Source organism: Diceros bicornis, chromosome 15 (genome assembly GCF_020826845.1).
Source record: "Diceros bicornis minor isolate mBicDic1 chromosome 15, mDicBic1.mat.cur, whole genome shotgun sequence".
In the NCBI taxonomy this organism is placed as follows: Eukaryota; Metazoa; Chordata; class Mammalia; order Perissodactyla; family Rhinocerotidae; genus Diceros; species Diceros bicornis.
The window spans coordinates 6,139,071-6,165,622 of NC_080754.1; the positions used below are offsets into that span (position 1 = coordinate 6,139,071).

Genomic DNA, 26,552 nt, shown 5'->3' on the forward strand with positions numbered 1-26,552 from the left:
ATTTCACCATTTGCTCCACTAATGTCTCCCTAGTCAAAGATCCGCTTCATTATCACACATCGTTTAGTTGTCATCTCTCTTTAGTCTCCTTTATTCAGGGACACTTCTTCAGTGTTTGTCTTTCATGACCTTAGACTTTTTGAAAAGTATGGGTCAATTATTTGTAGAAGATCTGTCAGTTTGGGGTTTGCCTAATGTTTCCTTGTGATTAAATTCAATTTTTGCATTTTTGGCAAGAACAGCACAGAACTGACATGCCCTCAGCGTATCAACAAGCACACGATGTCAATTTGTCCTGTTACTAGTAATGATAATTTTGATCACTCAGGGTGGAGTCGGCCAGATTTCTCCACTGTCAAGTTACTCTTTTCCCCTTTGTAACTAGTAGTATCTTGGAAAATTCTTGGGACTATGTAAGTATCCTATTTCTCATCATACTTTTGCCCACTAATTGGCAGGCATTCGTGATTCTTTTCTTTCTGCCCCTGTGGTTTTTTCTGAAACAATTGTTAGTGTAATATTTGCCAAATACTGATTTTCTGTTTCCATTATTCCTTCTACTTTTAGTAGCTGAAATTCTGTGAGGAAGTTTTCTTCCCCATTCTTTATTCAGTTATTTTTTAGATAATGAGTCCATGTATTCTTATGTTATTCTATGTCATAACCCATTACTACCATTATTTTGTTACTCAAAATATAACAGATTTGCCCAAGCAGACTCCCTCCAGTTGACCCTCATATCTTTTGACATGTCCCCATCCTTTTTTCAATACTTCCTTAATTTCTAGCACCAGAAGATATACTGGACTCATCTTGTATTTTCTCTTCTCCAGCCCTAGAACCAGTGATTTCTCTAAGCATCTGTAGTTCCTTTTACCAGAGAGTGGTATTTAGAAACCAAAATTGGCACTAGGTATACTCATCGGTACCGAGGTGTCATTGCTTCTAGCCTGCTTAACAGAGCTGTCTAGCTTTCTAACAGAGCTAGAAAATGTATATATGTGTACCTCTATATTTCTAGATCTGTATGTACGTGTGTATTTATTAGTGTATGCTCTATGTGTGTATCTCCATGAGTTCATATTGATACGTCCAATACCACACTGCACCAGAGTTCATTCTAGTCTTCTTTCTCTCTATATTTATAACCCTTTTGTCCAACAATGAGAAATCTAGGTTTGACTATCTGTAATATGTTCACTTATTTGCTTAATTTCTAATTTCTAGAGTACACATAAAGTAGTTTCAGAATTACTGGTCCATTTATTTCCCTGTGAAAAACAAACTACTAACCAGAGTGCAGTATTTGTGTATAGTTCCTTTTCGTGTTAGTCTTAGAGTATGTGATCAAAATACTGTTTTACAAAGTTAGGTTAGTTCTTTTCTCTGCTCCCCCTTTCAGTATAGTTATGTTACTCGTTTGTAATGCAGTTAGTTGATTTATTTTTGTTTGCATTTCATAATGAATGCCTGCCAGTTCCTTGTTATTTTTTTTTGTATGTGCAACATTAGCATAGTTGTAAGAGTTAGAACTATACAGAAAGTGTCACTCCTCCCTGTCCTGTCTGCTCACTCTTTTGTGTGTAAGATTGGCCCTAAGCTAACATCTGTTGCCAATGTTCCTCTTTTTGCTGAGGAAGATTAGCCCTGAGGTAACATCTGTGCCTGTCTTCTATTTTGTATATGGGACGCCACCACAGTGTGGCTTAATGAGCAGTGCATAGGTCTTTGCCCCGGGATCCAAACCAGCGAACCGCAGGCAGCCAAAGCAGAGTGCGTGAACTTAACCACTACGCCACCAGGCCGGCCCTTCTGCTCACTCTTTGTCCTGTCTTTTCTGTCCTGTTTGCACCTGTCCCATATGGGTCATCTATCTCTGGTTTATCCTTCCTATGTTTCTCTTTGAATAAATGAATAGATAGGTGTTTATTAGTTCCCCTTTTTTCTTACATGAAATGTAGCATATTATAGTTACTCTTTTATACTTTTTTTTCACTTTACAGTATATACTGTAAACTATACCAGTTCATGGAGATCTTTCTCAAAAAAATTTTAACAGCTACATAGTACTCCATTGTGTGAATATACCATAGTTTATGCAGTTATTCTTCTATGTACGGGCATTTAGGTCATTCCCAATATTTTGCCATTACAGTGCTATAATTGAATAACTTGTGCATGTGCATTTTCATATTGGGATATATCTTCAGCTCAATGCCCAGAAGTAGGATTGCTGGGTCCAACTGTAAGTGCATACATACTTTTATTAGATATTGCCAAATTCTCCCCCAAGAGGGTTGTACCAATTTGTTTTCCCACCAGGAATGTATGCAAGTCCCTCTTCCCACAGCTTTGCCAATAGAATGTTTGTCCTGCTTTTTAATTTTTGCCAAATCTAATAGGTAAAAAATGGCATTTAAGAGCAGTTTTAAATTGATCTCTAGCTATGAGTGAGGTTGAATATCTTCACATGTGTAAGGGCCATTTGAAGAGCTTTTCTTTATGGATAGTCTATTCATGTCGTTCCCATTTTACTATTGGCTTTTTGAGCCTTTCTTAAATTTTAAGAATTCTTTAAATGTTAACTCATTATCTTTGATATGTGTTATAAATAATTTCTCAATTATTGTCTTTTGGCTTTGATTATGGTTTTTTTGTAATGCAGAAAGCTTCCATTTTTTATGTAGTAAACTTTGTTAATCTTTCATTGCCTCCTGATTTTATGTTAATAGTTAGAAAGCCTTTCTCTGTGCTGAGGATAAAGATGAACTCATGCATGTTTTTCTAATGCATGTATTGTTGCATTTTTAAATTTAAGTAGATTCCTGAGCCATTTCTTGATCAGGAATATACACAAGAGTATATTCTTGTGCATTTGTGAGATTGGGATCTAATTTTAGTTAACTGAAACCTTTCTATTAAGCCATCCTAATCAAGAGCGGTCTGCTTTTGTGCCTTTCGGGAGTATTTTTAAATTTTTCCCAAAAAAGTTTTGCATATTTCTTGTTAAGCTTACTCCTAAGTATTTGATCTTCTCTATTGCTATTGAAATGGGGTTTTCTCTATCATTATATGCTTGTTTCTGTTTTAGGATGTGAAGGCAACTAATTTCTGTATATTAATCTATCTTGCTATGTTACTGAATTCTTTTATTCTTTGAGTTTTATCATTGATTCTCTAGGATTTTTCAGGTTTACCATCATATCACCTGCAAATAGAGAGGGTTTTACTTCTTTCCAATTTTTGTGCCTCTAATTCATTTTTTTGTCTAATTGCATTGCTTAATACCTCTAGTATAATATTGAAACAATATTGAATAGTAGAAATAATGGGCAGCCTTGCCTTATTCCTGCTGTCAGTGGAAATGTCTCCAGTGTTTTACCATTAAATAAGATGCTGGCACTAGGACTGAAGTAAACATATTTTATCATGTTAAAAATATCCACCAATTCCTATTTTTTCTTAAGTTATTTTATCAGGAATAGGTGTTGAGTTTGTCCAAGGCTTTTTCAGCATTGTGTCAATGAGGGGAAACGTGAATATAAAGAATTGTTAACATGAGAACTCTCAGGTGTGGCAGAAATAGCAACTGCAGGGGGAATCTGTCACCCTTGGTTAGGGCTTAGGGAATAAGTCAACAGGGGAGCGACTTACCATCTGGAGGAGGGGCCCAGAGCCCGAAATTCAGCTCTTTGAGGAGAAGTTGCAGCTCCTGCAGGGACGAGCAGCATACCACTCTGCCCCTCACCACAGGGAGGACAAATCAGAGAACCCTGACTTAACTGCTGCGTGAAAAATGCGTGGTGATCTGCAGCCCTCCACCCCCGTGGGACTCAATTGTCGGTTAGCAATAATTATTGCTAACTTTACTTTTACTCTTTACTTCTTTTCACTTTCCTATACTTTCCAGATTTCTACACTGATCCTACATTTCTTTCATAATTGGAGAAATGGGTGGGGAATCAAGGTATCTCTAAATAAGGCAAATTAGGTTAGCTGTCATGCTGGCGCTTGAGATATGTGAGAACTTTCTCAGACCAAAAGCCTTGAGCCACATCATAATAGACATCCACTTAATTATTGTGCATGGACATAGAACTCTTAATCATACCTGTGCACTTTTAATATGAATGTGGTGTTATCCTAATTCTTTTTGGTTTTTTTCTAAGAGTAAATCCTCTTTGGGAGCATTTTATCTGCAGTATTCATTGCGGAATTCACATTTCTTAATATTTAGAAAAAATAAAAACTGTTGTGTATTATGTAAATTATCAAGGATGACCACTGTAACTTGACTGCAAGAACAGTTACCTGAATGCTTGTGATTCTGTATTACTGACTGGTATGTCCTCCAAATACAACACAAATGAATTTCACTCAGAATCTAGCATTGTCCTGATCTCATGCTAGTCATATGCCGGGAGCTGCTTATTTGATTCCTGCTTTCAGAATTCCATAACTAAAGCACAGTTGATGTGAAACTTGGAGATCAATAGAAACTGAATTTAACCATGTAACCATGTCTGAAAGTAAAACAAAGTTTCTATGAACCGTATATATAGAATATATAGTCTTATCATACCCTGGCTATAAGGAAAAGAGATGAAAACAGGCAACAGAACACTTAAGTAATGCAAAGAAAGTTAATACTGAAAGAATGCAAGTGCTTTTTTTTTTTTTTTTAATTTTTATTTATTTATTTTTTCCCCCAAAGCCCCAGTAGATAGTTGTATGTCATAGCTGCACATCCTTCCAGTTGCTGTATGTGGGATGCGGCCTCAGCATGGCTGGAGAAGCGGTGTGTCGGTGTGCGCCCGGGATCCGAACCCGGGCCGCCAGCAGCGGAGCGTGCGCACTTAACCGCTAAGCCACGGGGCCGGCCCGCAAGTGCTATTTAGATGTTGAAATATTTGCAAATGATTAAAGCAAATCTAATGATACAATTGATGATGACAAGGTATATGTGTGTGGGGACAGGGGGTATATGGGAACTGTAGTTTTCCACTCAATTTTGCCATGAACCTGAAATTGCTCTTAAAACAGTAAAGTTTATTTTAAAAAATCAAGGCATGAGCAGTGGTTTAACTCAGAGATTCACAGGGTACTTCTCTCTTCACCACAACTATAAGTAATAGTTGGATATAAAACCCCCCAAATATTCTAACATTAACACTATTGTAATGCTGGATGTGGCCGTTAATCTGTGTATATACAATTATATATATAACCATACCAGCAAATTTCCCGAAACAGGATTTAAGTGTATTTATATTTTCTTTTTTTTTTTTTAATAAATGAGACTTATTTTAATTTTATTTATTTATTTCCCCCAAAGCCCCAGTAGATAGTTGTATGTCATAGTTGCACATCCTTCTAGTTGCTGTATGTGGGACGCGGCCTCAGCATGGCTGGAGAAGCGGTGCGTCAGTGCGCGCCCGGGATCCGAACCCTGGCCTCCAGCATCGGAGCGCGCGCACTTAACCGCTAAGCCACGGGGCCGGCCTGTATTTATATTTTCAAAGGACCACTTTGAGTTGAGAAGAAAATGTCACTTTCTCAGCCAATTTTTTTTTTTTTTTGGAGGAAGATCAGCCCTGAGGTAACATCCATGCTAATCCTCCTCTTTTTGCTGAGGAAGACCGGCTCTGAGCTAACATCGATTGCCAATCCTCCTCCTTTTATTCCCCAAAGTCCCAGTAGATAGTTGTATGTCATAGTGGCACATCCTTCTAGTTGCTATATGTGGGACGCGGCCTCAGCATGGCCGGAGAAGCGGTGCATCGGTGCGCACCCAGGATCCGAACCCCGGCCGCCAGCAGCGGAGCACGCGCACTTAACCGCTAAGCCACCGGGCCGGCCCCTCTCAGCCAATTTTCTACAGGCGTTTCTTCTCATTCTATCCCATTTGAATTCTGTGGTAGGCCTTGGCTATGTGATGCTCCAAGGAAAAAAATTGGGAATCTTAAGTATGACTTTCACCAGAGGCTTTTCTTTCTCTGGTAGGAGTAACTTAAGCAGCAGCTGCTATTCCGTGCCAACTCTTAAAGTAAGGGGTGCTGGTGGTGCCACCATTCTGAAATGGAGGACAATTATGGTAACAGCCACTTCTTGTCACATACAAAGTTACTTTCATGCCTATTGTGGTTTCTTTGCTATGGACGTAGAGCCATTAGAAAACCAGGGAGCTTCAAGATGAAGGGCAGCTTCAAATATTAATCTGGAAGTAATGTGTATAGGACAGAAAGGAAAGTAGGACATGCATGGAAGCTTAGGAAACCTAGATATTTGTAGTATGCTGCATGCGTGTGCTAATAAAAGCTCAGAGGTGTGTGTGAACAATAATTAGCACTGATGGAATAGAAGTTACAGATCAGAGACGCTGCTATGGAATTCAGCAGCTCAATCCATGATGGAAGAAATGGAAACATCCCAGATGCCTAGGCGTCTGGACCTAGGTACCTGAGAGAATGGTAGATGCTGAAGAGGAAAACAAATGACACATATACAGGTGACCTTTAAAGTTTAAGAAAAATCTCCAGCCAAAATTTAGGTAAGTAGGAGATGACAGAAAATCCATAGAGGCTTTTCAAGGGGAACTAGGATATTGGAGGGGATGGGGTCAACACGAGGCCTGACTATAATGGTAAGCACCACTGGTTTGGAAGTTGATAAACTATTTCACTTCTTTCGTCTGTTTCCACATCTGTTGAACAGGGTTGATATTTATCTGAACGCACACGGCTCTACAGCTTATGAAGTGGACGCCCATGAGTCAGACACTGTGCCAAGAACTTGAATGTGGTGTCCAGGCTAACTACTAAAATAATAGTTAAAGGATTGTGCACCTAACAAGTTAATGGGAGGAGGGGAATGAAATGTTTAAAACAGAAAAGAAAGAGGAATGTAGAACAGGCAGGACCAAAAAAAAACCCCAGTAAAATGGCAGATTTATATGCAAATATGTCAGTAATTATGTCCTATATATATATATATATTTGTGTGTGTCAGGAGATCAGCCTTGTGCTAACATCTGCCAACCCTCCTCTTTTTTTTTTTTTGCTGAGGAAGACTTGCCTTGGGCTAACATCCATGCCCATCTTCCTCCACTTTATCTGGGACACCACCACGGTATGGCTTGCCAAGCAGTGCATTGGTGCGCGCCCAGGATCCAAACTGGCGAACCCCGGGCCGCTGCAGCGGAGCATGCACACTCAACCACTTGCACCACCGGGCCGGCCCCTGTCCTATATTTTTAATTGGACTGAATATTCTTATGAAAAGACAAAGATTGGCAATCTGGATTAAAAAGAAAAAAAGATAACTATATGCTGTATACAAGAGACAGACCTTACATAGAAGGATATGGACAAGTTAAAAGCATAAGGGTGGTAAAATGTACCACATGAATACCAAAAAAGCTGATGTAACTATTTTAGTTTCAATCAAAGTAAACTTGAAGCCAGGAGCATTACCAGGGGCGCTTCCTGTTATCCTCTCATAAAGATAAAAGGTTCAGTTCACCAGGAAGACATAATAATTACTATATGCACCAAATAACAGCTTCAACATATATAAAGCAAAAATTGCCAGAATTAAAAGGAGAAATAGATAAATCCACATTCATATGCGGATATTTTAACAAACTACTGTTAGTAACTGATAAAACAAGCAGACCAAAAAAAAAAGAAAAATCAGGGTACAGAATATTTGAACAACAAAAGTAATAATTTAACCTAATCGACACATTAAAACAATGCTCCCAGAACTGCAGATGTTGAAGTTCTCTTGAAACATTTACAAATATTGACTATGTGCTTGTCCATAAAAGAACCCTCAGCAAATTTCAAATAGAAAATATACAGAATATGTTTCTGACTACAGTAGAATTATGTTAGACATCAATACTAACAAAAAGATTTAAAAATTCATATGTTTAGAAATGAAACAATACTCTTATAAGTAACATGTGTCAAAGAAGAAATTATAATGAAAATTAGGAAATATTTTGCATCAAATAATAATGAAAGAATACGATATACAAACTTCTGGAGTGCTGCTAAAGCTGAGCTTAGAGAGAAACTTATAGCTTCAAGTTCATACATTAGAAAAGAAGAAATGTGAAAGCCATGAGCCTTACCTGCATTGAGTAAGTTAGAAAGAGGCAGCAAAGTAAGCCCAAAGCCCTCTGTATCTCTAGTAACATTTTTTTGTCTTGAAGTCTATGTTGTCTAGTATTAGTATAGCCACTCCAGATCTCTTGGGGTTGCTGTCTGCATGATATATCTTCTTCCATCCTTTTACTTTTTTGTGTGTGTGTATGTGAGGAAGATCAGCCCTGGGCTAACATCCGTGCCCATCTTCCTCACTTTATGTGGGATGCCGCCACAGCATGGCCTGACAAGCGGTGCATTGGTGCACACCCGGGATCTGAACCCGGGCTGTCAGCAGCGGAGCACGTGCACTTAACCACTACGCCACGGGGCCAGCCCTCACCTCACTTTTGAAAGATCATTTTGCTGGATATAGGGTTCTTGGTATATAGTTTATTCCTTTAAGCACTTTGAATATGTTATCCCACTGCTTTCTGCTCTCCATTGTTTCTGCTGAGAAGTCATCTGTTAATCTTACTGGGGTTCTTTTGTAAGTAAAGCGTTGTTTTTCTCTTGCTGCTTTTACAATTTTCTCCTTGTCTTTGACTTGCAGCATTTTTACTATGATGAGTCTGTTTGTGGGTCTCTTTGTATTTATCCTAATTTGACTTTATTGAGCTTCCTGGATGTGTAGGTTATTATTTATCAATAAATTTTGGAAGTTTTCAGCCATTATTTCCTCCAGTCTTTTTTCCTGATCCTTTCTCTTTCTCCTCTCCTTCTGGTACTCCTATTATGTATATATGGGTGCATTTAATCATGTCCCACATTTCTCTGAGATTTTCTTCATTTTTCTTCATTCTTTTTCTTCTGTTCTTTGGTTTGCATAATCTCTGTCAACCTATCTTGAAGTTCACTTATTTTTTCTTCTGCCAGTTCAAATCTACTGTTTAACCCCTCTAGGGAATTTTTTGTTTTACTTTTCAACTCATTCTACTTTTTATTTTACTTTTAGTTATTTTACTTTTCATTTCATTAATTTCCATTTGGTTCTTTTTTTACTTTCTCTTTATTGATATTCTCTATTTGATACAAAATTGTAATACATTCCTTTACTTGTTTAGTCATGGTTGTTATGGACTGAATGTCTGTGTACTACCCCCTCACCCCAATTCATATGCTGAATCCCTAACTCCTAGAGTGGCTGTATTTGGAGATGGGGACTCTAAGTAAGGTTAAAGGAGGTCATAAGGGTGAGGCCCTGACTGGATAGGATTATTGTCCTTATAAAATGAGACACCAGAGTATTCTCTTTCTCTCTCCATGCATGCACAAAGAAGGGGTCATGTGAGCACACAGCAAAATGGTGGCCACCTACAAACCAAGAGAAAGAAGAGGCCTCAGGATGCAGCCTACCTTGCCAGCATGTTGATTTGGGGCTTCCTAGCCTCCAGAACTGTGAGAAATAAATTTCTGTTGTTTAAGCCACCCAGCCTGTGGTATTTTGTTTTGACAACTCAAGCAGACTAAGAAAATGGCTTTCTTTAGTTCTGTAAACATATTTATAATGGTTATTTTTGAAGTCTTTTTTTTTTTTTTTTTTTTGTGAGGAGATCAGCCCTGAGCTAACATCCACAAATCCTCCTCTTTTTTTGCTGAGGAAGACGGCCCTGGGCTAACATCTGTGCCTATCTTCCTCCACTTTATATGGGACGCCGCCACAGCATGGCTTGCCAAGCAGTGCGTCGGTGTGCACCCGGGATCCGAACCAGCGAACCCCGGGCCGCCGCAGCGGAGCGCGTGCACTTAACCGCTTGCGCCACCGGGCCGGCCCCTATTTTTGAAGTCTTTTTCTGATAAATCTGATATCTGGTTACTCTCACAGGCAGTTTCTGTTGTCTACATTTTTTCCAGTGTATGAGGCATACTTACCTGCTTCTTTGCTTGCCTCATAATTTTTTGTTGGAAACTGAACATTTTAGATAATACATTGTAATAACTCTGGGTACTTGTCCCCTCCCCCTTTCCCCTCCCAAGGCCTCGTTATTGTTATTTGCTTGTTTATTTTAGTGACTGGCTGGATTATTTTAGTGAGGTCCATTTCCCCTCCTAGATGTCTAGAGTCTAAGCCTCTGATGTTTCTCCTCAGAGAGGTACAGCTTTGAGTGTGCCCATGGTCACCCTGGGATGACAATGATATTGGTAGTGCTCTCTTCCTCTCTTTCCATGCTCACACCCAGCAGTTGAACTCCACTAATTGCTGGATAATTGCTCAATTGTTTTGAATAATACCCTGGGATTAAATTATTAGAGCAACAAATTACAGCACTCTATAAACAAGTCAATCCAGTCAAATTGTGGTTCCTTTGAAATAATAATTTCTGAGGTCAGTGTTTGACATTTGTTCTGATTCCAGGAGGGCTCTGCTCAGCTGTCTTATTCCCTAATTCTCTCCTACAAACCAGCAGGCCTACAGTTTAACCTGTATCTTGAATCTCCTCCCAACTGCCTCTCACTTTAACCTCCACTGTAATTGAGAGTGCCCCTCAGGGTTCAATATCTTCAGACTGTGTTGTAAATAAAGTCAGTTCTTTGGGAAGAGATTAGAAGATCTGTTTTACTGCCTGCTTCTCCCTCTAGGCAAAGTCTCTGAGCCAGGTTCTAGATCTGAAGGGGGAGGACAAGGGCAAATTTTTGGATGACACTCTTACTCCGCAAGCTGAGCACTTGGTGGAAGGGGCAGCAGCAGCCTGAGGTCCTCTCGGCTTGCCTCTCCTGGCATGGAACCACCACCTCATAAACAGAGACACGGGTGGTCAGGGCCTCAGTCATCTCAGCTCACTTTGTCCAAGGTGGCACTCTGTTTCACAAGTGGTAACTCGGTGGAAGAAGGGAGCGGCCACCTCCCAACCACGCTTACAAGGCCTTATCTCAGGAACAGGTAGTTGGGAGCAGAATGAGAAAGACTGATGTCCTGGTCCTCTGGGAAGACAGCCCTCCAACTGGGAGCTGGTGGGAGAGGGAGCCCTGTATTCTTGGATGCAGTCTGGAGTGGCGTCTCCACCTCACTGAGCTGAGATGGAGGAGGGAAAGAGTGGTCTTTGTTCAAATACCACAGAGTCTTGCCTTTCTTAATGAATTTTCATAGTTTTTCTTGAGTAAGAGTAAGTGTCCTTCATTCTCTGTTTGCCCTTAGGACAACTTCCAGAGGCTTTAAATGGTTGTCTGTGTTTCTGTTTTTACAGTTTTCACCAGTTTCATTGGGGAGCAGGTCAGCAGAGCTCCTCATCTGCCATACCAGAAGTTGATCCTCCTCCAATTCATTTAAAAAGTAGTTTTAGGGGCTGGCCCAGTGGCGTAGCAGTTAAGTGTGTGCACTCTGCTGCGGCAGCCCGGGGTTCAGATCCAGGTGCACACCAACGCACTGTTTGTCAAGCCATGCTGTGGTGGCCTCCCATATAAAGTGGAGGAAGATGGGCCGGTATGTTAGCCCAGGGCCAGTCTTCCTCAGCAAAAAGAGGAGGATTGGTGACAGATGTTAACTCAGGGCTCGTCTTCCTCACACAAAAAAGTAATTTTATTTTGAAACAAACTTACAGAAAAATTACGAGTAAAATAATTTTTTTCTTGAGACGTTTCAGAGTAACTTGTCAACCTGATGCCCCATCACATCTGAATTATTATGCACATTCTTTTACATAACTGCCATACAGTCAGGAAATTAACATTGATACATGACTACCATCTAATCCTCCAACTGCTTTCAAGTTTTACCACTTGCCTTCCATCAAAAGGATCTAGTTCAGAATCACGCATTGCATTAGTTGTCACGTCTGGTTAGTCACCTTTAGTCTGGTACAGTTCTTCAGTCTTTTCTTCATGACCTTGACACGTTTGAATATCATAGGCCAGTAACTTTGTAGAATATCCCCCAATTTGGGATTGTCTAGTGCTTCCTCATGATTAGATTTAAGTTACGCATTTTTGACAGAAATATCATGTGATGTTGTGTTCTTCTAATTGCATCCTGTATCGAGTGGTGCACAATTTTGATTTTTCCTGTTACTGATGATGATCACTTTGATTACTTGATGATTAAGATGGTCTCTGTCAGACTTCTCCACCATGAAGTTCCTCTTTTCTCCTTTGCAATTAATAGGTATTTTGTGTGGAAACTATTGAAATATCCTGTTCTTCATCAAATTTTCCATTTATTCATTCATTTACTTATATTAGTGGATGTGCAGAAAAGAGCTAACATAGCAGGTCTGAGACTGCTATCCTTTAAGAGTCCTACTTCCAGGTTGGCCTCTGTCTGGCATCTGGAAACTTAACTGGTAAACAGTTCCCTACCCTGATACAGAACTTTTCCTAAAAAGAGCGGCTCTCTGTGCCTAAACTCCTTGTACAAACATTGTGGTTTGTGCTGAACGATTGCTTCCCTTCTGGGGGTCTGGAGTTTTGGAATGTGCTAAGCAGAGGATGCCTGTGGACCAGCACCAGTGAAAACTTTGGGTGCTGAGTCTCTTATGAGCCTCCCTGATAACACTTTGCATATGTGCCATCACAACTCATGGCTGAAGGAATCAAGCATAACTCCATTGGGATTCTTGGAAACTTGTGCTTGTTTCCTCTGGACTTTGCCACACATGCCTTTTCCCTTCACTGATTTTGTTTCAGACCCTTTCTCAGTAATAAATCATAGCCATGAGTATGACTATTTGCTGACTCCTGTGAGTCCTTCTGGTGAATCACTGAACCTGGGGATGGTTTTGAAGACTTCTGACAGTGGATTTATGGTTTCCTATTTTACTCAATGGTGTATAATCTGTTACTATCATTATTATGATGCTCACTCAGTTTGCCACGATTTGGTCAGTGAGAGTCCCTTCAAGGACTTCGTGCCCTCTTGATATGTCCCTATCATTCTTTGAGCATCTCCTTGCTTTTGTTTTTTTTTAATTTTTTTTTTAATAATTTTATTTATTTATTTTTTCCCCAAAGCCCCAGTAGATAGTTGTATGTCATAGTTGCACATCCTTCTAGTTGCTGTATGTGGGACGCGGCCTCAGCATGCCCGGAGAAGCGGTGTGTCGGTGCGCGCATGGGATCCGAACCCGGGCTGCCAGCAGCGGAGTGCGCACACTTAACCGCTAAGCCACGGGGCCGGCCCTCCTTGCTTTCTGACACAAGATTTTCCAGACTTATCTTGTACTTCCCTGAGCCAGTCCTGAAATTAGCCATTTCCCCAAGAAGCCCTAGTTCCTTCTATTGGGGAATGGCTTTTAGAAACCAACACCTAGGTGCTGTGTCATCATTGCTGGTGGGTGTCTGCTCCCAGGCTATCTAGGTAAAAAACTAGAGAATATATGTATGTATATATAAATGCAAACATATACATTTACATAGATATTTCTATATATATTGACAACCACTTGTTTGTGCCAATAGTTCCAATTACAGTTCATCATCTCCCTTTCTACATTTGTAACTCCCGTCTCTGACAGCAAGAAAGCTGCTTTCAATATTCTTAATATATTTACAAATGTCATCCTCTGAATATAACCAATCTCCCATTGCTCCTGTGCCCATCCCTCCCACATGGACACCACCCTCCTAACCCCACCCGATCTCTGATACTGCAATCCAGACCAACCCTCTATATGGATGCTATGTTTCCATGCCAATTCTTTGACACCAACTGGGTGTCCTACAATTCAGTTCTGACAATAACTACCCAGAGTTAGCACAGACCCCACAAGTTAAGAGCTCAGTCCCACAAGACTGCACCCACTTCAGATGCCAGAAAATAAGTCTTGGGTATCCCCAAACCACCCGCGCTTCTGCTTGGCCAACTACAAAATCAGGGGCACCTGTGGAGCGCCCCCCCTTTGATAACTTGCTAGAACAACTCACAGAACTCACTGAAAGCACTCTACTTACAATTGCAGTTTTATTACAAAGGGTACAACTCAGGAATAGCCAAGTGGAAGGGACGCATAGGGCAAGGCCTGGGAGGGAGGGGTGCAGGAGCTTCCGTCCTTGTGGAGTCAGGGTGTGCCACCCATCTGATACAGCCATATGCTCACCAAGCAGGAAGCTTTCTGAGCCTCTTTAAGTTTTTTTCAGGTTTCAGTGCATGGGCATGATTGATTAAATTAATGAATTAATGGCCACAGCGATTGAACTCAATCTCCAGCCTCTGCCCTCCCCTGGAGGTTGGGGGATGGGGCTGAAAGTTCCTTTAATTACATGGCTGGTTTTTCTGGTAATAAGCCCCCATCTTGAAGCTATCAACCCCACCACGTGAATCTCAGACTTTCAATCTGAGATCGGAAAAAAGACAAGGATGCCAACTAGCACATCTCTTTAATATCATACTAGAGGTGCTATAGAGAGCAATAAGGCAAGCTAGAATTGGAAAAGAAGTCAAACTTCGTTTTTTGCAGATGACATACCTATTGGATATGTAGAGAATCCCAACTATTTAAATTAATAAAGGAATTTACCAAAGTGGTTGGATAAAAGGTCTTATTTTCAATCTCAGAAAGTTTGACATTTCAACATTTAGAATGTTTTGCTGTAGGTTTTTGTAGACATCTTTTATCAGATGAAGAAAGTTCCCTTAATATACAGAAGTGTTTTGTATTTTTATATACCAACAACGAATACTTAAAAAATAAAATTTTAACAATACCATTCACAATTGCATAAAAATATAAAATAACTAAGAATAAAACTAGTAAGATTCACACACACAAATTTTAAAACATTATGAGAGATATTAAAGATGATTTATGTAAGTGAAGAAATATACAATGGTCATGGAATGAAAATTCAGTATTATAAAGATATCAATTCTCTCCAAAATGATCTGTAAGTTCAATGGAATTCCAGTCAAAATCTCACCAGGTTTTTACTATAGAAATTGATAAGCTGATTCTACAATTTAGAAAGATAATCCAATTCTTTAAAAAGAATATCTAAGACAATCTGAAATAGGAACAAAGTGGGAAGACTTACTCTATCAGATGTAAAAATTATTATAAACCTACAGTAATTAGGACAGTATGGATTTAGTATTGGTGCAATTTGGTGTTGCAAGGCATTGGAAGAATACAGAAATACAGCAAAGCAGCAGAGAGTCCAGAAAGAAACCTACATATGCATGTGGCCTTGATTTGTGACAAAGATGGCATTGCTGAGCAATGGAGAAAAATGGATGTATTCAAAAAGTTGTGTGTGCACAGCTGAAAGTCCATATACATATTTTAAAAAGCTTGACTTCTATTCTAAACATAAATTTAAATTTAAAAGCCAAAATTATAAAGTTATTAAAAGATAAAATAGGAAAATACAATGATCTTTGGGTAGGGAAAGATTGTAAAAGGGCACAAATTTATAAACTGGACTACATTAAAATGAAAGACTTACACTCATCAAAAGATACCATTAAGAGAATGAAAAGACACGCTCTAAAATGGGAGATGGAATTTGCAAAACATAGTGACAAAGGGCTTGTATTCAGAAAGAGAAAAAGACAATCTAATTGAAAAGTTGGCAAGTGACATATTCAAAAACAATTACCTCACAAAAGGATAAATGGCCAATAAATATATGCAAAGAAGGTGCTCAACTTTATTAGTCATCTGGGAAATGTAAATTAAAACCACATGGGATCCTAAGCACATGCATCTCAGAATGGGTCAAATTAAGAAGGTAGTAAGACTAACAGTACTTGACAAGCACGTGGAGCAACCACCACTTGGAGTGTAAATTGGCACAGTCTCTTTGGAAGATATTTTGGTATTATCTGCAAAAGCTGAACATTCACAAGCCCAAATGACTCCAATTCCACTCTTAGTTATATACCCAACAGAAATGCGTGCCCATGTACACCAAGAGGATAAAAACGGTCTTTGCATTCTTCATGATAACCCCAAACTGAAAATAACCCAAACATCCATCAATGGTAGAATGGTAAAGTTGTGGTATAGTCACAAAAAGTAATTTTTAGCAGAGCACACAGGACACAATAAGAAATGAGCACAATAAATACAATCAGTAAGATAAGGAAAGATGAATGGAAAAGGGAGCAGAAATAAGCATCTATGAAGACCCAAGTGGAAATGGTAGTATAAGAAATATAATTTTTTTTTTTTTATGAGGACTAGCCGGGAGCTATCATCTGATGCCAATCCTCCCATTTTTTCTTGAGCAAGATTGGCCCTGGGCTAACATCCATGCCCATCTTCCTCTACTTTACATGGGACGCCCCCACAGCATGGCTTAACGAGCAGTGAGTCAGTACGTGCCCGGGATCCGAACCTGCGAACCCTGGGCCGCCGCAGCGGAGCGCTCGCACTTAACCAATGCGCCACCGGGCCGGCCCCAGAAACGCAATTTTTTAAATGAAGAATTCGATAATTGAATAAAAAGTTAAAGATCAAAGAACATCAGGAAAGGAGAAAAATACGGGGGGAATGAAAGAGGTATTGAGGGTAGAAATAAAACCTTCTCTCAGAAATAAAGGAGAGAGAACCAGAAGGGAAAAATATTTAAAGAAACACTATTTGGTTTTCAGAATTTGGAAGAGACGAAAAGCTGAAAATCTTGACTTGATAAAATATAACAAACTCCTGTGAAAATCATAGTAGGAGTTTGTGAGAAAGGGAATGTCCTCGGGTCCCGGAATAAGAGGAAACTGAGTTGAAACCGTCGTAGCCCAAGTGGTTCTTGTGGTACATGGGATTGCCAGTTTCAAAGGGGCTGGCTTTTGATCGCCAAAAGGTGACAACAGATCAGAATTTAGGTCCACAGAAATTGGGACTAAGAATTCCACACAAAGTGGGGACCACTGAAGAGCTACACCATCAGTGAAGGAACAAACCAGAAAAACGCCATGCACCAGCCCAGCAGAAAGGACGTCTAAATGGCCCAGGCAGGGCTCCAGGTGGGCAAAAGCCTCCCTTGAAGAGTTAGAACAATGCCCTTGCCCTCACGCTGGTCTCAAGTTCAAGTTTACAGTTGTTGGTCCGGGAAACCATAGTCTGAGAAGTTAATATACAAATAGTAGCCAGCCACTGACACTTGTGGAGCAACCTAGCAGCAGCAAACATAAAACCCATCTGGAAGGACCCATCTTCAGCCTAGGTGGGTGGCACAGGATTCCCAAAGATAAGGCCTTATTGGAGGTGAGCTCATACTCTTTTATAAAACTCGAGGAAAAACCCAATAAACAGCAGTATTAAACTTCAAAACTTCAGATAATAGACTATAAAATAAGCATGGCATATTTCAAACGATTAAAGAAATAAAGAAGTTATCTATGCATCTTTGCTCCACAAGCCTCTACAAACTCTAACCAATAAATTTATAGGATCAGGGGAGGCAAAGGCTTTTACTGTGTATGTTCCAAACATCGGATGTAAAACCCCTGTTCAGAAACATCCAAGGAGACTGCAGGTTTGAAAGGAAGAGTCATGAGCAGAAAGCATCATACAGATAGTTTACGCTAGCGCTATTTAAAAAAAAAAAAGAAACTGAAGGTTTCGATTAGCTCAAGTCCAGCACTTCAGAGAACCCTGTGAAATCTGTAAACAGCTACTGCATTTTCACAAAAAAAAAAACAGATTAAAACCCACCTGGCTTTAAATTAAAACCCACTGGCTTTTAATAAAACAAAACTTGCTAGAGAATTAGTTAATTCATTTCTATCGACAATACATACATTTCAGTGACCAACAGCAATGACTCAAATCGCTTAGGCGCAGTTAGTAACAAGCAGATTTAACCAGGGGATACCCACACCGTTTGGGGAAAGTAATCTGATGATAACAAAACAATGTGTGTTTCTAAAAGAGAATTGTTATAAATATAGAAGTTCCCCGCACAGTAATATGAAACTGAATTTTTGGAACTAACACTCGTTTCTACATGTAATTTATGTAATCTACACATCTAAATTATCCAAACGGATAATTTAATTGCGCTTTCAATTTTGTGGTAAGATCAAGTTTAAAAGTAAGAAGTTTTAATAATGTTATGTGTTCCTCTAATGGTTATTTTTTAATGTGTTTAATTTCCTTTCCTTTTAAAAATGAATTAAGTTAATAACATATCAAATAACAGTAACTGATTTATGAATTGAAAATAGTGACATGCTCAACTCCAAAGCTTATGATTTTAAACAAGATTTAACATCTTTTATTTACATATTTATGACATACATTAATGGTCTTATACAATTAACTAAATCTAATAACAATTGTGAAGATGGAACATAAAAGACAATTCCAAATCTTACTCAGATTGAAATACATTTTCACTAACTGAAAGATACAATAAACAAGCAGCCATTACAAAGTTATAGACTATATGTCAATTCACTTAAAATTGAAGGTCAGCCACAAGCTACTGAAACAAAGGGAAATTTGCAAATGCAAATATTACATATGCAGGTATAATGCATGCATGGCATCACATTCTTTATCATTTAAGCCATTTTTTAAAGGAACCTGGAATAGGTATCTTAATATATGTACATCAAGGCACATTCTTTTCTTGTGCTTTAGGAATGATTTACTTGTGATTTGTTTATATCTTAATTTTATACCTTATTTTAGCTTCTAATACTTAAAAGTTTAATTTTAACAATTATAGTTTGAGTGGTAGTTTCCCAGAAGAGAGAAATGTGGCATCTCCCCATGGTTACTTGGAAAATCAGAAAATTGGATAGCTTAAAGAGGTGGGAATTTAAAAATCAAACACACAAATTAATGTAATTCTTAGAGAACTTTTCAAAATAATTTACTTTCAACAATTTGGTGGACCATAATGAATCACTTTCTTTAAGTAGTATATGATAGCGAGGGCTGAACTGAAGACTCTTCAATATTCTGAAATTACTTGACAATTATATGATATCCACAGGACTGCTGTAGATGTCTATATTGCTATCCTATTTCTAAATTGCAGTTTTTCAACAAAATTGAACAATTAAACATGATACAAAAGCTGCGAAAATACCGAACCTAGTTTTAACTTGTCCATTCTTTAGCAAAAGAATATTCATTTTTCCCATTTGTTGTCCCACGTTATCAAGGAGAAATTTCCCACCAACAGTGTTTAACAACAGTGTTCTTTGCTCATAATCAATTTACTTGCCTTGAAAAGATAGTATAGTAAGGCTTTAATAGGCATTTCATGCATTTTAATGGCATTTTAAAAATCAGCTATTCATTTAAGGGTTCACCATACAGATAAGTATACTGTGCAAACTTGATTACAACATGTAACTCATTAAGTGCTTTAAAATAGAATAAAGAATCCCTGACTTATAAGGGGTTAAAATAAATAATAAGTCAAGAATCACAGATTTGAAGCATTTAAAAAATGTAATATACCTATGCATCCTACTAAAATGCTTTATATTAGATTTTTTTTTTTAACCCATGAACAGGGCAAATGAAATCACAGAACCTCTATGTTTTGAGAATAAAAGCAAAGAAAAGCCGACTGGTGCAGCCTTTTAAACTCAAAGTATACAATAATGTCAAAATGCAAATGAAACTGTACAGTTTTTAATTTAGTACAGTTCTTTATAAACATTAATTCATAAAAAGTATACCATGATAAACCACTGCCATCAAATAGATTTGTATTCAATTTCTTTACAGTAAATGGACTTTTCTATAGAACCCATTAGCCAGACAAACCGTTCAGAAATGGTAAAACATCACCCAACAGCCCAGAGCCTTGACCCACACTCTAGGCGGACAGTCACCGAGTACTGTAAACAAACGTCCTGTGAGTTCAGTATACAGGAGACATCACTTCTTATCTCCATTACTATCTTCACTCTGCTTCTGAAATATGTGCCACCTCTACTTCAACAGTTTGAATAGCTTCTGCAACTTCAGACAGCTTCTGTCCTTGCTGTTGTGCCAACACATAATTAACCACTTGCATAATACTTTGGTCAGAAAGTGTAGATACTGATGGGCACTCTTCAGTAGCTGCAACAGCATCAAGGGCTTCCATAGTTTCTCCTGTCACTACCACAGTCTCAAGTTCTTGAGGAACACTGCTTTCTTGTTCCTGCATGTCTGCTGTTAGGATGCTAACAGCATGCTCCACTTGAGTTCCTTGGTTATGAAACTGAAGGGTATCTTTTTCCAGCATAATTTTGCAAGGCACGTAATCTCTGTGGAATTTAGTCATATGTTTACGGAGTGTTCGAGCATCTATGTAGGCTTCACTACATACAGGACAGACATAGGGCCGTTCACCAGTATGTGTCCTGACGTGGCGTTTTAGTGATCGGGCATCAGCCCAAGATACTCCACATGTTAAGCACTCAAATGGCTTAACTCCTAAAAAAAAAAAGAAAAAAAAGAAGAGAGGTGTGTGTGGTGAGGTCAAAGTACCAAAACATATTAAAGCTGCCTGGTAAACAATGGTTTTCTTTAAGTATAGTACCCTTAAGTCTTTTTCTCTTGACTATGGCAATCTTTTATTTAGGACCTGATGGTTTATTTAGAACAAACCAGATTCTGCACTATAATCTCTCTAAAGGTGTTCCTGGATAGAAGTTACTGAGAGACAACTCTGAGTTTCCACGCATAGTCTCCTTGAACCTTCACCACAATCCTATAATCCTAGGATAAGGAAACAGAGGCTTCAGGTAGTCCAGTTCAGCATAAAAATGCTGACAGAATATTAAGCTCACTAAAAAAGGAATCTATCTATCTATACAACAATTCGGCACTCAGATTCAGGATCACCTCTGTCACTTGAATAAATCTTCCATGATAAATCTCTCATCAAGGAAAGCGAGTAATAGGCCCGAGGGCTGCTGCAGGGAGAATCACTCCTGGACTGGTTTTCGTTCTATTAGATGCATACGTGATATTAAGTGGTGTTACCTTCATGGTTGTTCATGTGCCTCCTATACTCTCTCAGCTGAGTGAATTTCCTTCCACAACGTTCACACACCCGTTCCAGGTTTTGCTTGGCTCTTCCTTTCTTCCCATGGGTAGCCTTCTTTACATGCCTTCTGAACAATGCTTTCTCATAAAATTCTTTCCCACATATATTACACCTAAAATAGGGGGGAAAAAACCTAACTTACTTTTTCCAAAGCACCAGCATCCATAAGATTAATCCAAGTACATATATGTCTCAATTAATTTCAGACCCTCCTCAAATGTACCCACCTGTAAGGCTCAGTGACAGAATGAGACTTCACATGAGAATACCAATCCTTCTTCCAACTATAGCACTTATCACAAAATTGGCACTGGAACGGCTTCACACCAAGATGCTTATTCATGTGCTGGCGAAGATCTCTAGCTTCAAAGAAACTTTTTTCACATCTGCAACATAACGTTCAATCATCCAACTGGATCATCTTATTATTCTTTTAAAACAAGTTTCCAAAAACTGAGTATATTCTTGGGTTTCTAGAACTCCATAAGATGATTCCAATTTAAAAAACAAAAGAATTCACTAGTATTCCAATCTTGTAATAAGGCTGCAGGGTTTTAAGTTCTTCTAGCTCTAGAGCTCTAGAAGCATTTTAGAAAGAGCCATGCAGAGCTCCCAAAGGTTATTATAGAGGATGTTTATTTTCTGTCCCCTCAACCCTTATCTGATCCCTTTTTACCCTCTCCCATTCTCTGTCCCCGTGTTGGGAGCAGGCCAACACTTATGGTCCCCTTGACCATAAGGAGGGAACAACTGACTCAGGCCTAAGTTGCCCTGAGCACCCCATTCCCTTGGCCACAGTGACTGATTCAGCGATAACCAAACGACTGACCAGACCCAATGGGAGGGAACCTCAGGGCTGTTAAAGGAACCATCAAGAAAGCAGTCGGACAATCTGGGAGTTGAGAGGATGTGGGGCTGAAACCACGGCCCCTGCCTTGTCCATACAGAGCCTCACAGACACCCAGTGCTAACGGATCTGAACCAGTTTCCATTAAACCATTGAGACTCCTGGACTTGACTTTTCATACAAGCCAACTGTTTAGGGTGGTTTTTTTTTCACTTGCAACTAAAAATGGATTGATAATAAACTGTCTTTGTTTCAAAATAAGACTGATTAGAGTGACATCAGCAAATATTGCAGAGTAGGGAACTCCAATAGCCCATCCCTCCACAAAATCTGTGGACAAATTGGCAAAACTCTCAGAATCAATTTTATTGAAACTCTGGAAACTAACAGTTTACAGTGACCAGGCAAAAGTTTAATTAAGAAAAAAACTGTTGAGTCTCAGTAAAAGAGCTTTGGGGCATTTGCACTTACCCTAGCCCCGGCCTCTGCTTCTCAGCTCAGCAGCAGCTGTGAAGACCAGACTGCACTCTCCCTGAGAAGCAGCAGCTGTTTAGACCAGACTGCACTCCCTCTCATGGTTCCTAGTGCTAGGGGGACTTATTTTCAAAAACCTGTGGTTGTTTGTTTTGACCTATCTTGTGACTCCCTGAAGGGTGTCTCAAAGGGCTTGCCTTTATTTTGCCTAACTCTCCCATGGCTGAGGTCTAGAGGGAAAGAGGAGGAGTTTATTGAAAACATTTAAAGGCAAAAGTATTAGCCACCTGCCGCCCAGGGCAAGGAATAACCATTTGTACAAATAATACACAAACCTTGTGTATTGGGAGGAAAGGTTGGGGCATTAGATGCTCTGGGGCACTGGGGCTTTGAAAGACTCTCACAGATTCCCGGGAATCTAGAAGTCCACACACTTACCCACGGCTGGGCATATGCTCAGCAAAGACCTGAGAAGGCCCTAAGCTCTCTCCTCTGGCTCACTCTGTGCAAACAGGAAGAGAAGGCCAAGGCAGAGCTGTGATTATACTAAAGCCATGAACTGGACACTTTAAGATGATGAATTTGATGTTATGTAAATTTTACCTCAATGATAAAAAAGAGATTTCAGCAGGCTTTGGAAAATGCAAAGAGGGAGAAAGAAAAGCAGTCTGAAGAATGGAGAAACCATTGGAGGGCCCAGAACTTCAGAGGAACTGCCTAGAAACAAACTCTGGCTGGCACCGGGGACCCTTCTTTCCTACGGTCCCCACCTCTAGGTAGCACATTTGAAGAATCTCTTTAAGTCATTTTATTTATTTTTTTCCTGAGGAGGACTGTCCCTGAGCTGACATCTGTGCCAGACCTCCTCCATTTTGTATGTGGGATGCCTCCACAGCATGGCCGACGCGTGGAGTATGTACGCGCGCAGGATCCAAACCCACGAAGCCGAAGCAGAGCGCAGAACTTGGACCACTCGGCCATGGGGCCGGCCCCTAAGTGATTTTATTTTATTTTATTTTTTTTGTGAGGAAGATCAGCCCTGAGCTAACATCCATGCCAATCCTCCTATTTCTGCTGAGGAAGACCTGCTCTGAGCTAACATCTATTGCCAATCCTCCTCCTTTTTCTCCCCAAAGCCCCAGTAGATAGTTGTATGTCACAGCTGCACATCCTTCTAGTTGCTGCATGTGGGACGCGGCCCCAGCACGGCCGGAGAAGCGGTGCGTCGGTGCAGGCCCGGCAGCCGAACACGGGCTGCCAGCAGCGGAGCGCACGCACTTAACCGCTTAGCCACGGGGCCGGTCGCCCTTAAGTCATTTGAAATGAGTGATTTTATGGTATGTGATTTATATCTAAATAAAACTTCAAAAAGTCATAAACAAATAGCAACATCTAGGCAAAAAAAGAAAAAAAGTGATTAAAATCAAGAGTAAACAAATAACAGTTTAATATTATCTTCAAATATTTTCTTTTTTTCCTCCAACTTTATTGAGGTATAATTGACAAATTGTAAGGTTTTTAAAGTGTACTATGTGATGATTTGACATATGTATACATTGTGAAATGCTTCCTCCCATCTAGTTAATTAACACATCCATCACCTCTGAGACAGAGAGAGAGATATGTATGTGAACATTTAGGTTCTCTTAGCAAATTTCAGTTATACAATACACTGTTATCAACTATAGTCACCTCAAATATTTTCTTTTTTGTGTGTGTGTGAGGAAGATCAGCCCTGAGCTAACATCCATACCAATCCTCTTTTTGCTGAGGAAGACTGGCCCTGAGCTAACATCTATTGTCAATCTTCCTCCTTTTCTCCCCCTTTTTTCTCCCCAAAGCCCCAGTAGATAGTTGTACGTCATAGTTGCACATCCTTCTTAGTTGCTGTATGTGGGACGCGGCCTCAGCATGGCCGGAGAAGCACTGCGTTGGTGCACGCCCGGGATCTGAACCCGGGCCACCAGTAGCGGAGCGTGCGCACCTAACCGCCAAGCCATGGGGCCGGCCTCTCAAATATTTTCTTTTGAAAGCGACTTTCAAATAAACCAAGTAAGAATATAAGGAAATTAACTGAATGGTGCACATATTAAATACTTACTGAGTACAATGATAGCCTCGAACCTCAGGCTTTGGCTGGTGTTTCTTTAGGTGCTTGCTGAGTCCCGAGCCTCTGTGAAAAGACTTTCCACAAACTGAGCAAAGGTACTTGGACTCTCCTATAAAAAATAAAAACCATGTCACAAATCTAGCAATCAGGTACCCTTCCAACAGAATACTTTATGTCATATTTCAGAAGTTATTTGATCAAATGGACATGGAAACTATAATATTTGGCAGTCACCTTCTAAGAATAAAACAAACCACATCAGGGCCAGCCCGGTGGCGCAGCGGTTAAGTGCATGTCCTCCGCTTCAGCAGCCCGGGGTTCACCGGTTTGGATCCCAGGCGCACATCGATGCACCGCTTGTCAAGCCATGCTGTGGCGGTGTCCCATATAAAGTGGAGGAAGATGGGCATGGATGTTAGCCCAGGGCCAATCTTCCTCAACAAAAAAAAAAAAAAAAGAAAAAAAAGAGGAGGATTGGCATCGGATGTTAGCTCAGGGCTGATCTTCCTCACAAAAAACAAAAAACCACATCAAAATCCTTATTTCCTCTCAACAATAGTATTAGCAAGGCTACTACTACCCAAAGAATGTGATACATTTGCACAATCATCTGGATTATAATAACACAGCATTTAATACAAGTTCTAGAGCAGATATTTACCCTTCACCAGCCATTTCCACATAACTGCTTTAAGCATTTGAAAATATGTGTGGACTACAAATTCTGATAAAGTTATAAGCCACATATCACGTTGACAGTTATATCTGCCTACTGCTTAACTTTTTAAAAGCATGACCATTTCTTTAGGTGCCTGGCTCTAAATTATGCATGATTCAATACTCAGTACACACAAAAATAAACTTAAGAACACCTTTTAACCTTATTCTCATTAATAAAAAACTGTACACATCCAGCCATCAATATATCAATATAATTTCCAAAATAAACACAGTGTAATCAGTATAATAGTAAATTCATGGTATATAGTACATAACTATGTGAATACAAATTTCTCATTACCTGTGTGAATACTCATATGTTCTTGAAGACTCCGTTTCGTAACAAACGACTTAACACATAGCTCACACTGGAACTGCTTTTGTGACTGATGGAGACTCTGGTGTAATTTTAGACCATGCTTGTAGATGAAAGTCTTTCCACAGACCTAAGACAGCACAGGTATTTAAACCAATAAAATAGAAAGGGAGATAGGGGCTGTTTCTGAAGAATGAGGACAGAGAAACCAGTATGGCATTTTAAATAAAAAACTTAAATCATAAATTAAGTGACCAAGTGAAAGTTGAAACAAATGCCAAGAATATTAGCTGGCTGATCATCTTCTGATTCAGTACCTAACAAACATTGCTACTTTTCTTACATCCATGTTATCACTGAAGCTCAGGTACAAAACAACCTCATGTTGCCCTTGTGAGATTTGTAAACAGTATACCTTATATTAAAACGGACATTGGAGCTTAATCAAGAAAATATACTCATTTCCTGCTACATCGACTAGAACAGTGCTTCTCAAACTATGAAGAACCAAGTTTTTTTTCTTTCCCCAATCCACCGGGGAAAGATTTTTGTTAAACACAATAAAAACATCACAACAATGTCAAACTACCATGACCGTTTCTATAGCTTACTCTCCATTTCTGTACTTATCTTCCATGGACCATATTTTGAGCAGTGCTACACTAGTAGATCAGAGGCCCAATTAATACTTAGTTTTTATATATTTATTTAATTATTTTATTTTATTTTTTTCCCCCAAAGCCCCAGTAGATAGTTTTATGTCATAGCTGTACATCCTTCTAGTTGCTGTACGTGGGACGCGGCCTCAGCATGGCTGGAGAAGCGGTGCGTTGGTATGCACCCGGGATCCGAACCCGGGCCACCAGCAGCGGAGCGTGCGCACTTAACCGCTAAGCCACGGGGCCGGCCCAATACTTAGTTTTCAAATATATAAATAAAATGATGGTTAGGACTTGGTTTCAAAATAATTGAGGGGAGGAGGAAGTAGGGCAGGGCGTGACAACA

General features: G+C 39.6%; 1 protein-coding gene across 1 annotated transcript in view; it reads right to left on the reverse strand.

Annotated features, from left to right (window-relative positions):
- Positions 1–18,273: 18,273 nt before the first annotated feature.
- The window catches only part of ZBTB11 (zinc finger and BTB domain containing 11), a 28,021-nt gene continuing 19,742 nt past the window's right edge, over positions 18,274–26,552 (reverse strand). Inside the window, exons 7-11 of the mRNA XM_058555713.1 lie at positions 25,533–25,677; positions 24,503–24,620; positions 21,308–21,466; positions 21,017–21,192; positions 18,274–20,464 (exon numbers count right to left, since the gene is read on the reverse strand). Coding sequence (XP_058411696.1) covers positions 19,947–20,464; positions 21,017–21,192; positions 21,308–21,466; positions 24,503–24,620; positions 25,533–25,677 — 1,116 coding nt within the window. The 3' untranslated portion in view covers positions 18,274–19,946. The remainder of the gene's footprint in view (positions 20,465–21,016; positions 21,193–21,307; positions 21,467–24,502; positions 24,621–25,532; positions 25,678–26,552) is intronic.